The 12,517-nt window shown below is 38.3% G+C and overlaps 1 protein-coding gene across 1 annotated transcript in view; it reads right to left on the bottom strand.

Moving 5' to 3' along the window:
- Window positions 1–12,511, bottom strand: part of TMEM65 (transmembrane protein 65) — a 51,170-nt gene extending 38,659 nt beyond the window's left edge. Inside the window, exon 1 of the mRNA XM_004372992.3 lies at window positions 12,353–12,511. Within this exon, the coding sequence (XP_004373049.1) occupies window positions 12,353–12,470 (118 nt within the window). The 5' untranslated portion in view covers window positions 12,471–12,511. The remainder of the gene's footprint in view (window positions 1–12,352) is intronic.
- Between the last annotated feature and the right edge of the window lie 6 nt (window positions 12,512–12,517).

A 12,517-nucleotide genomic window follows, 5' to 3' on the forward strand; every position in this document is an offset into this window, starting at 1 on the left:
AGATTAGTAGTACAAGGGGCTTAGGGTAGGGGAGAATGGGGAGTTATTGCTTAAAGGTACTGAGCTTCTATTTGAGGTGATGAAAAATTTTTGGAAATAGATAGTGGTGATGGTTATACAACATAATGAATATAATTAATGTCACTGAATTGTACATTTAAAATGGTTAAAATGGCAATTTTTGTTATATATTTATGTGTGTGTGTGTATATATATATATAACCACAATTAAAAAAACAAAGACCAAGCTCACTGCCATTGAGTTGATTCCAACTTATAGTTACCCTATAGAATATAGAGTAGAACTGCCCCATAGGGCTTCCAAGGCTGTAAATCTTCACGGAAGCAGACTGCCACATCTTTCTCCCACGGAGCAGCTGGTGGGTTCGAACCACCAAACTTTCAGGTAGCAGCTGAGTGCTTAACCAGTGCGTAACCAGAGTTCCTTTTTACAATAATTTTTTTAAATGTCTGAGTAAAGTATCATATCATATATGACACATTTTTTAATAATTGCTTATTAATTTTAGTTTATCTTGGTATGTGTGGGTTAATTTTTTTTGTATCATCTGGAATTGGCTTTTGGAAATTTGAATCCATATAGCATTAGAATAATGCCTCCGAGGAACGGAAATTCTACACAGGAGTGTCTCTAAAAAAATGATTTAAAATTAGTTCAGAATTCTAACCTATGAATAGAGACAATCTCAGATAAAAATCAAGCTATTGCCTAATACCTTCCCTCCATATCCAAATATGCTTCCTTAGTAATACTCTCTCCTCAGCTGACTAAAATCCAGCTTCTCTCCACACAGTTCTTATAAAACTGCTTCTGACAAAGACATCAATCTCGTCCTTGTTGGTGAATCCAATAGATCTTGTTTTTTTTAGTCTCCCTCTTACTTGACCTATCTGAACCGGCAGATCATTCCTTCGGTCTTGAAATGCTCTCTTCTTAGCTTCTGAGACACATTATTCCTGCTGGTCTTCCTGTCTCCCTGACATTCCTCTTCAGTCTCCTTCTAATTCTGGCTCTTCCTTTGCCTTCCAATAAACATTGGTGTTTCTCAGAGTTCTCTCCTAGATCCTCAACCCTTTCACCTAACTTACTCTCCCTAGCCTTAGTTACTAACTATATAGGTGGTGGTTGTGTGCCATTGAGTCAATTCCAACTCGTAGCTACCCTATAGGACAGAGTACAACTGCCCCATAGGGTTTCCTAGGCTGTAATCTTTATGCGAGTAGATCACCAAGTCTTTTCTCCCACGAAGCAGCTGGTGGGTTTGAACCACCAATCTTTTGGTTAGTAGCAGAGCACTTAACCATTGCGCCACCAAGGCTTGTATCTTACTCTAGAGCTGCAGGGTCCACATATCCAATTAACTACTGGATATCTTTATGTGGTTATCTCACAAGTACCTAATACTCAGGAAGTTAAAAATGAACTCATCTTCCCTATTCCAGAATCTGCTTCTCCCTATGTGTTCCCTTCCATTGTGAAGAATATCACTATCCTGTCAATTGCCAAAACAAATTTGGCATCGTCCTTGGTTCTTCTTTTTATCTCATGCCCTTACATGCAATCAATTAAATGTTGAATTATTCAAGTAAATGTTCTTTTATTTAACTCCTAAATATTCTCTCTTCTATCTGTCTACTTCTTTGCATTCTTATGTCCACTAGCTTATGTGTGTGTGTGTATATATGATCTCTTATTTTGATTTCTGCAAAGTTCTCCTAGCTAGTCTCCCTGCCTCTAATCTAATTCCTGTACCATTCAGCCTCTATACTGTATGGAAAGTGGTCTTTCTAAAATGCAAATGTGATGATACCACTATTCATAATATTTTGCCTCCATACACACCCCTAACCCGGGACTGGTTACATCCTACTAAGCTCTAGATGTCAACTTTCTGTAGTGAACACTGTCCCTGTACCTTTCCCCTCCCAGATTAGGTATCCCTCTCATGCATTTCAGTACATTCTAAGCCCTATCACAGTATTTATTGCACTCATATAACTGCAAGCTAAATTGTCTCTATCTTCCCTAAAACATAAACTTCATAAGTCTAAGAACCATACCTAGTGCATAACATCTCCATTCACATTCTCAAAGGTATCTTAAACTTGGCATGTCCAAAATTAAACCTTTTAATTTCCATCCCTTAAAACCAATTATTTCCCCAGTCTTCTCCCGCTCGGTTAACAGCACCACCTTTTACTCGATCACTATAGTCAGAAACCTAGGCATCATTAATTATCTATTTTCTTTGCCGTAATTACTGCCCCTTTCTAACCCATCAGTCAAGTCCCATTAGTTAACTCTCAAAAATATATCTTGACCCCATCTACATTTCTTAATTTCTATAGACACCTAGTCTAAGCCACCATCAGCCTAGACTACCAACAACTTCCTAGTGGGTTCCCAGTATGCTCACTTATACCCACAAATCTGTTCTCCAATAACAGCTAAAGTGCTCTTTATATCCCATTATTTCACTCTCATGCTTAAACTCATAAACGGCCTTCCAATGATTTATCTAAAAGCTCTGACTAATCTGGCTGCTGCCTACCTGCCCATCTCATCTTATTCTACTCTCCCCTTTGTTCACTGTGTTTCACCTATATTTGCCTTCTGTCAATTTCTAGACTGTGTCAAGTTCATTTCTATCTCAGGGTCTTGGCATTTACTTTTTTCCTTCTTAGAATGCTCTTCTCTTAGCTGTTTGCATGACTGGCTTTTTCTCACTCCTTAATTCTCAGCTTAAATATCACGGACACAAAAGGCCTTCCCAGATAACCTTATCCAAAATAACTGTCATAGCATTCTGTTGATTCCTCTTACAACACACATGATCTATAATTATTTCATTTATTTGTCTGTTTATTATCTCATATCTTTCTTCTCACAAAAAATGTAAGCTTCATGAGGGTGTCTTGTACAACTAGTGCTCTGATGTACTCCTAACAGCTAGCACAGTATCTATGATATGGTAGGTACAATAACAAACACTTGTCAAATAAATAAAGTTTGAAAGTCTGTAAAGTTTTCCTATAAAGATTATGCTAAATATTTTTTAAAAACTAATTTCATTCAAAAATGTAAAGGAAAATTAGACTAGAAGTTAGAGATTCATGACAGTTACTAGTTCTAAACACTAGCTCTCTGACTTGCCCAAACTTCTCACACAATATGCCAACTTTTTACTCATTGATTTCCCTTACTTTTAAAGTAACAATGCCGTATTTGCTTTTGTGTTGAATATTTTATGTACAAACATACAAAAGATGAACTAGGATATGTTTCAGAAAATGTAATGTTTATTGAACATTTGAGAAGTTCCTTTTTTTCCCCCAACATGTGTTAAAAACTCCAGGCAGAATACCCAGAAAAGTCCAGTAGTAAGAACAGCAGTTTGAGTCAGATAAAGCTAAGTTAAAAACTCAACAGATGAAAAAGAAAAAAAAAAACCTCAACAGATGAATGGATAAACAAAATGTAGTACATACATACAATGGACTATTATTCTGCCATAAAGAGAAATGAAGTCCTGATACATGCTCGACATGGACGAACCATGAAAACATTATGCTGAGTGAAATAAGTCACAAAGATACAAACATTGTATGATCCCATTTACATGACATATCTAAAATAGGCAAACGTATAGGGACCAAAGTCCATTAGTGGTTGCCAGAGGTAAGAGGGAGGGGGAAAGAGGAATTTGTTGCTTAGGGGGCACTGAGTTTCTATTAAGGGTGACAGAAAAATGTAGAAACAGTATGATGGTTGCACAACATGATGAATGTAATTAACATCACTGAATTGTTCACGTAAAAATGTTGAAATGGCAAATGTTTTGTTTTATACACACACACACACACATATATACTTCCCACAATAAAAATAAATAAGTTCAAACTTGAAACAAAACAAAAAACTCTACTATGCCATACATGTTGCAGGATTTGGGGCAAACTACTCTTCGCCTCAGCTTCTTAAACTATAGAACAGAGATAATTCCTTCTCTCTGTAAGAGAAGTGAACAAAATACATGAAAACTCATTTGCTCAGTATGTCTGACACATAGCAAATACTTAATAATTGTTAATGACTCTATTGTTAGCAGCAGCAATAATGGTACCAGTAGTATTTCTTCTGTAAAATATAAGAATCATTATAGAGTTGGGACTCACAAGTGGTATTACAAAATACTGAGGTGTTCAAAATTTTTTTTTAATGAAACAGTAAACTAAATAACCTACCCTAAAACTCAGAAGAAAGAAAATCTAAACTAATCCAAGAAAGAACATATTTCCCCGAAACTTTAAGAGTAAACAGTAATGCCTCAGTCAACTACCTCTTAGGTGCTCAGAACAACCATCTTTTGAACAGCCATAATCCACATGTTAGCAAAAATGCTCACAAGAAAGATCTTCAGTGTAAGAACTAAAGAGCCCAAGATCAATAACAATGTGGTAGATGCAGCTGGCTAGCTGGAAAAATGAAAGAGAGTAGTGGTCTATATTACCTTGAAATGTCTATCAAGATCAAGCCCTACTGAGAAGCATAGAAGGATCAAAGATACACGTACACATAAAGAGAGAAAGAAAGGAAAAACATTATGAAAGGCTGACAAATAGCACAACTAAGAGCAGGCATTAAAAGCAATAACAGATGCAAAGAAGCAGATCTCCTTACAAAGCAGAATTTACCACTACCACAAGGGATGAATGAGGAAAACAGCATAGAGCAGTCTAAGGCTGAGGTTTACGAAGGGTGGCGACTAAACCCAACACATTTCACTACCACTAGTAGGTAAAAAAGCATGCCAACTGAAAACAGCACTGCGTTCTGGAGATATCCGGTGCAACTAATAGGTCTACAAATAGAAGTAGTCTCAAAGAAAGTTATATTAAAATACAATATATAAAGACTCTGACATCTAGTAGAAGCTCAGCTGTGCTCATTATACTTTTACTAAGGCAGAGAAAAATAACAATATTTACAAACATGTTGCCATCAGAACCATCAAAGCAAATGTTTCAGAGCTTAAGGGGAATAACTCTTTGTTATTTACCAAGTCTTTTGTCTAGAAGAGCCTCTCATTTACCAGATCTACTGACGTAACTAAGTTACTATATTTAAAAACATAATTACTTATTTTTATGTGGTTGTTTTCATTAACTTAAAGCAGACACAAACATGTGAGTCAAACACAGGGCTAGAATCTTATAAACCTACATACTAATTAATTCAAGACTTGAGCAAGATGCTAACAAAATCTGCAGTCAAGGACTTAATCCCTACTTGTTCCGGTTGGCTCTACAGTCTGATACACCAAAGGAAACCATACAAGAGTGTGGTTATACAAACTCATCACTATTTTCAGAAAAATTGAAACTATCTCTACCAGTAATGGTTCTATGTCAGGTCATCCCCAACATTCAAGATCACCTATTGTCTTTAGTTCCACCTGACCCTCTGGATGATCCTATAAATTACTGACTTTATTTCAACTTTCCTATCCACAAATATGTTTATAAAAATTGTCAAAACTCCTGTTAAAAAAAAGCAGTAAGTGACTATTGAGATGGACAACACCAAATTAAATTACCAGTGAATTAAACTATAGCAGTGTTTAACTTATCTGGAAGCCCTATTTCATAAAAGGTCAAATCTTTAGAATTTAGTCAAGAACTCAGAAGTGAAGACATATCACAATCAAGGAAAATAGTTATTACAAAGCTCACTTATTTGATAGAGAGATGAGAAGTTGTTAATGAGTCTTCCTCCAATCCTGATACCACATTCTTCTTCATATAGTTCAGTTTCTCAGATTATTTGCTCAGCATACAGATGGAATAAGTATGGTGAAACGATACAACCCTGACGCACATCTTTCCTGATTTTAAACCACGCAGTATCCCCTTGTTCTGTTCGAACGACTGCCTCTTGTTCTATGTACAGGTTTCTCACGACCACAATTAAGTGTTCTGGAATTTCCATTCTTTGCAATGTTATCCATAATTTGTTATGATCCACACAGTTGAATGCCCTTGCATAGTCAATAAAACACAAGTAAACATCCTTCTGGTATTCTCTCTGCTTTCAGCCAAGATCCATCTGACATCAGCAGTAATGTCCCTTGTTCCACGTCCTCTTCTGAATCCAGCTTGAATTTCTGGCAGTTCCCTGTCAATGCACTGCTGCAACCACTTTTGAATGATCTTCAGCATGTTAGACCTTCAAGGCTAGGTCATAACAACTCTGATAGGCTGAGTAACAGCCAACAAAGATGTCCACATTCTGATTAGATCCCAGAACTTGTAAATATGTTATCTTGTGTGGCAAAAGGGACTTGACAGATGTGATTAAGGATTCTGAGATGAGGAGATTATCCTTGATTAACCAGGTGCGCCCTAAATGTAATCATAAAAAACCAAACTAGTTGGCATCATGTTGACTCTGATTCATGGCAACCCCATGTGGGTCAGATTAGAACTGTGCTCCATAGGTTTTCAATGGCTGACTTTTCAGAAGTAGATCACCAGGCCTTTCTTCCAAGGTGTCTCTGGGTGAATTCCAACCTCCAACCTCCCTTCAGTTAGCAGCTGAGCATATTAACCATTTGTACCAACCAGGGTTCCCTAAGTACAATCATAAGGGTCCTTAAAAGAGAAAAAAAAGGGCTTCAAAGAGAAGGTGATGTGACAAAGGAAGCAGAAACTGGAGTGATATGGCCAGAAGCCAAAGAATGCTGGCAGCCTTTTGAAGCTAGAAGAGGCAACGAACAGATTCTCCCCTAGAGGTTCCAGAAGGACCCAACTCTGCTGACACTTTGATTTTAACTCCTTAAGACTCATTTTGGAATTCTGACCATGAGAACTATAAGCAAATGAAATAAATCTGTGTTGTTTTTAAGTTACTAAGTTTGTGGTAATTTGTTACAGCAGCAATAGGACACTAATACAAAGTCTTACAGTCCTCTGGAATATTTTTTCTGGGAGCCCTGAACTTCCATCACTAAGTATTACAACCACCCCGACATTGTCATGCTGGTGAGGTCGCATGTATCTGCTCTGGTCAACAGTCCCAGCTGAGCCCAGCCTTCCAGCCATCCCTACCGAAGTGCGAGACACGTGAGATACGTGAGTTAAGCCATCTTGGACTCTCTGACCAGCCCATCTGCCAGATGAAACTTACCGAGTGAGCTCCAAAGATAGCTCAAGAAGGAGAGGAACCATCCAGCTCAGCCCTCCCTATACTCCTGATCCACAAAATCATGAGATATAAAATAATGTTGTTTTAAAGTCATATATAATTCTGGAAAAAGTTGTATGTTGGTTATATGTAAGTGATGGTTAAAGATTATTAAATAGCATATATCCATTTTATAATGAAAGAAAAAGTAAATTATCTGTTTTCTACTAACGGTAACCTCTAGTAACAGGGCCACTCTAAGTCTTCAAAGTTAAGCTTGTTGGAATATACTGCTATAATTATGTTCTTTCCATACTGGCAAAATAACTGATCATAGCAAAACTATTTAACTTTTCTAGGCCCAAGGTATAAAAGTTCTCAGTTTGTTAGAGCTCTCTTACTCCTCCTGCCTTCAATTCACACTTCATACTTCACACTTCATACCTCATCCCAGTCCTTCCCCTTTTGCTGGGCCTAGTCAGGACTATACCTCCCTTATTCCTCTTTCACTATCTCAACCAAGGTACTGAAATATCTTTATTCATATATCTTAATTTGGAGTATGAACTATTTTTCTTGCCCACTTTCTTATTCTCTTTGAGCAAAAACCAAGATTATCCCCAATATATCCCAGAGTTGCTGTTTTCTCATATAACCAATGGGCTGAGAAAAATGGGGATTCTCTTGTCAAGGGTCCAGATCTCTAGTGGACAAGGACTCCATGACAAATCTTACTTATATTTATTTTTAAGTATTCTAAATATTTATTTCAACAACAGCTTTCTAGCTTCTGGCCTTTCATTTTACCAAAGGCCCCTTATGCTACCTGGCAAGGTCTCAAAAAATAATCACAAAAGGAGGGATACTACAAGTTTAGAGTTCTGAATTAAAGGGTTAATCTATATGTATATAGATAAATAGTAAAACAAATTTGAAAAGTACACAATTACCACTTATACAGAGAAACAGGAAGGAAAATGCAAGCTGACTAAGACCTAACATTGAGGTTAAAACTGCTCTGTTCACCTTGACACTTTAAACATCTATTTGCTATATGTAAAAAAATTCATTTAAAAAAAATACCTTAAATGCACATTTGATAAAAATATTCCCTAAGAAGCTTCTTTTTTCAAATCCTATCTCTCATCATGTCTCCCCATTGTTGCTGGGTGCCATTGAGTTGATTTCAACTCATAGCAACCCACGTAACAAGAGTACAACCATCCAATAGCGTTTTCTAGGCTGTAATCTTTATGGGAACAGATTGCCAGGTTTTTCTACAGCAGAGCCACTGGGCAGGTTCAAACCACCAACCTTTGGTTGGCAGCTGAGTGTTTAACTATTGCGCCACCAGGGCTCCTTAGCAAGCTCTTCTCTCTTTGCTTAACTCTCCAATGAACATTAACTATAATACCTTGAATAAGTGTGTTAGCTGGCCTCCAAGATGGTCCTCAATAATTCCCACCTCCTAGTATTCACACCCTTGCATAGTACCCCCCAAACTGTACCAGCGCAGAAGTGATAGAATGTCTTGTCACTTCTAAGATTAGGTTACAAAAGACTGGCTTAACCAGCTTAATGTGTCTGTTTCTCTCTTTTACTCTCTGCCCTCCCCCCTCCCCTCTTTCTCTCCTTTATCACTCATTCTGGGGGAAGCCAGCTGCCATGTCTTGGGACACTCAGGCGGCCCTATGAAGAGACCCACATGGCAAGGAACTGAGACCTCCAGCCAACAGCTTTGTGAGTAAGTTTCTTACAAGTGGATCCTCCAGCCCCAGTCGAGGCTTCAGAAAATGCAGTTCCAACTGGAAGCTTCATTGCAACTTCACGAGAGACTCTAAGCCAGAAACATTCCACCAAGTTGCTCCAGATTCCTGATCCTCAGAAACTATTGAAGATAATACATGCTTGTTTTAAGCTACTATGTTTTGGGGTAATTTGTTATGCAGCAACAGATAAATAATATAATGAGCATTGCCCATCCTTCAAAACCCAAATTGCTATATTATAGAAGTTTAAATAAATAACTATAAGTAGATATATAAATGGGAAAAATAGGGAAGAAAATTTGTTTTGAATTTTTTGGCTAAATACTGACAGGCAGCTGTAATAACATCAGCTTGCCAGTCCAATGAACCAACAATGCCCTGGCAGCAGAATATGGCCTGTTTCTGGAAGAAGATAGATAGAGTTGAGCAGGTTTAAGTTGAAAATGCAACATCAACGTTTTTAATATTGGGGAGAAAATCAGTTTGTAATTTTAAAATCACAATTTACTATTTAACTATGATAAGACATTCCACAAAGTCTGCCTTAACCATTGCAAATTGATTCTAAAGTTTTATCTTGTCACAGACTGTATTACATCCCACTGATAAACATATGAAAAGATAAGGGCAATATATCAAATTTTACATAGTAGATTACACTGCCATGTCAAAGCATGAATGATGTTTCTCTGTAATGTCTCCACACCAAATCCAAAACACTTCACTAGGTCATAACGGCACCATTTCAATAATATAACATATAAGATTTCCTATAATTAGAAACGGCTCTTTTGAAAGAGAATTGATTTCATTAGAAAGTGCACTTAGTACAGACACATTTAGTCCATGAGTTGGGTATTTTAAAACATTATTCAAAAGGCAACAATAAAAGAAAAACAGGGAAGTTTTCCATTTGTCTGACTGGAAAACAGAATGTTAATTTCAGCAATAGAATAAGCTGTATACTTTCTCAACCTAGTAAAATCCTCTCTACCTTAAGTGATTAATGAATTAATTTACTAAGTGATGATTCCAGTTATCTCCATAATAACTATACATGTTAATACTGAAAGGCATAAGTGACCACTAAGACTGTACTATGAGTTGGAATGGACTTAATAGCACTGGTGGCGCAGTGGTTAAGAACTCGGCTGCTAACTAAAAGGTTGGCAGTTCCAATCTACCAGCTGCTTCTTGGAAACCCTATAGGGGATCTGCCAGCCACTTCCTGAAAACCCTATACAGCAGTTCTACTCTGTCCTATAGGGTTGCTATGAGTTGGAATCAATTCGATGGAAATGGGTTTTAAAATTGTACCAAAAATTAAAGCAGTAGCATTTCTAAGTGCCATTTGATCCCAAGGGTAACATCGGCTTTGAAGTTTTTTAGCTTATAAACAGGAGATAAGCATTTGACTACCACTTTGTTTCCTACATCCTTGTCTGTTTCTCTTGAACAAAGAAAACAATTTAAATTACTAAGTTCCCTCATAGACCTTACATGATTATTAAATTTAATTGATGCCAACTGATCTCCTGAAATTCACTGACTGAAATTCTTAGGTCCTTTCCAGTTAAATTAAAAAATATCATCATTGGAAAATAGTTGCACCTCTACTGCAATATTGTAGTCGTGTGCTACAACAATAATGTATGACGTAAGATTTATCCAGTTGTATTGTAACACATGCTTTTCAAGAAACTGCCATAAAATTATATCCACAGGGCCTTCCAATCTTGAAACAATGTTAACAATGAAGAATTTCCAAGAAATTACTTAGAAAAGGTCAAATGTGTGTTTAAATAACCTTGCCAATAGAGAAAGATTCCGAAATCTTAATGTTCCAGTATGTGACTGGCTATATTGTTTTCCAAGGAGCACATTTCCAGAATTGAGTATTTTAAAATTGCTCACTGAGTGCATACATAGCTTGCAAATATGTTAGTAATCAATAATGACTTCATATACCATCACGATGCTCTAATACGTTTAATAACTGAACTGATTGGGATGTTACATGTTTTCTGTAAAAGCATTATGGGTAGACAATGTCTGGAATCATCTAGTACTAGAATTTGGTCCACAATTCACTGAACTAAGACAAAAAGTGGTTAAAAAGCACAGCTAATAAAAATTTTCTGGAAGAGAAGTAGCACTAATAAGTCATGCCTATAAAAATGAGGTATATTATGAGGTAGATAATCCTTTCCTTTATTAGCACACACAGATACACCTTCAAGTGCTTCTCACAAATCAAATGTCATGATCCAAATCAATGTGCTCTAAACTTAGGAATCTATGGGATGTTTCCGGGCCTACTAACAAAAGTTTGCTTACTTACAAGGGAAAAAAAAAGGTAACTTTTAAAACTTTGAAACGCATCAGAATGTAATATGAAATAGAAGCAACACGTTTTGTCTGTATCACTGTATTTAAATGACAAAAATATTTTAAATCTACATCATTTTAGTCAGTTGCTCCTTTCCATTTTCTGAACACTTAGCCTTTTCACCTAGACTCAAACTCTGACCTACCACATTCTGCACTCGTTTTAAAAATATCCTATTTTAACATGTTAGCTTAAAAATAGCTTGGCTTCATCATTCCAAATCACTTTTGAGCAGAAGTCTGCTTTTTATTGTAGAACCACCGATTCCCAGAAAAGTGCCTTCTTAATTACTTCATTCCTTCAACCTCTAGGTAAACAACAAAAACTGGACTTTAACTTCTGCAGCACTGAGCCTATATAGGCTTGCAAGGTTATCTCTACAGTTGCTGACTGATCCCTTCTTTCCATTTCCCAGGAAAACGTTTCCTTCGGCTGCTTAAATCAGAACAACTAGACGTGTCTGGAAACGAGCAACTGCGCGCATCCCTCACTTCTGGAGCAACACCCCCTCCTTTGGACACCACTAAATCTTCACTTGATCACCCTGCAGGAAAGTTTCCTCCTGTCTCTCGGGTTTGTGACACTTTCGGGGAATGCACGCATGCCACCTGCACCGGTGCACGTTCGCTGAAAAGTAGCAAGGGCTTGCGGGCAGGAGGGCTGGGGAGGGGGCACACAGCAAACCAAAGCAAAATCAAAACAATGTCGGCTGGCATTTTGTAGTCAGAATGAAGCTCCAGATTCTGAGTCTGGGGAGGAAGGAGACCAGCGGCGGCCCTTGGCTGCCGGGAATGATCGCGCGTCCTACCTGCCCTGGGGACACGAAGGAGGCGCAAAGTTCGCCCCCTCGGACGTCCCAGGCGCGAGGCCAGGAGGACGAGGGGGGGCCGGCGGGAGGGGCGGCAGCGGGGGTCCGAGGGCCGGGAGGATCACGGGACATGGGGCGGGAGGAGCGGGGCTCCTGGCTCGCCTCCCGCCCGCGCCCCTTACCTTGGGCGATGGCTATGGACTCGAAGCGGTGCAACTCCTTGAGCAGGCAGCTCCTCTCGGTGGAGTGCAGACTGTAGATGAAGTCGCGCGCGCCCTGTGCCGTGTTCAACGCCTCCATAGGCTCCTTCTTGGGGTGGGTGCCCAGCCCCCGGGGGCCGGCGGGGG

This window comes from Trichechus manatus, unplaced genomic scaffold (genome assembly GCF_000243295.1).
Source record: "Trichechus manatus latirostris isolate Lorelei unplaced genomic scaffold, TriManLat1.0 scaffold00022, whole genome shotgun sequence".
NCBI lineage: Eukaryota > Metazoa > Chordata > Mammalia > Sirenia > Trichechidae > Trichechus > Trichechus manatus.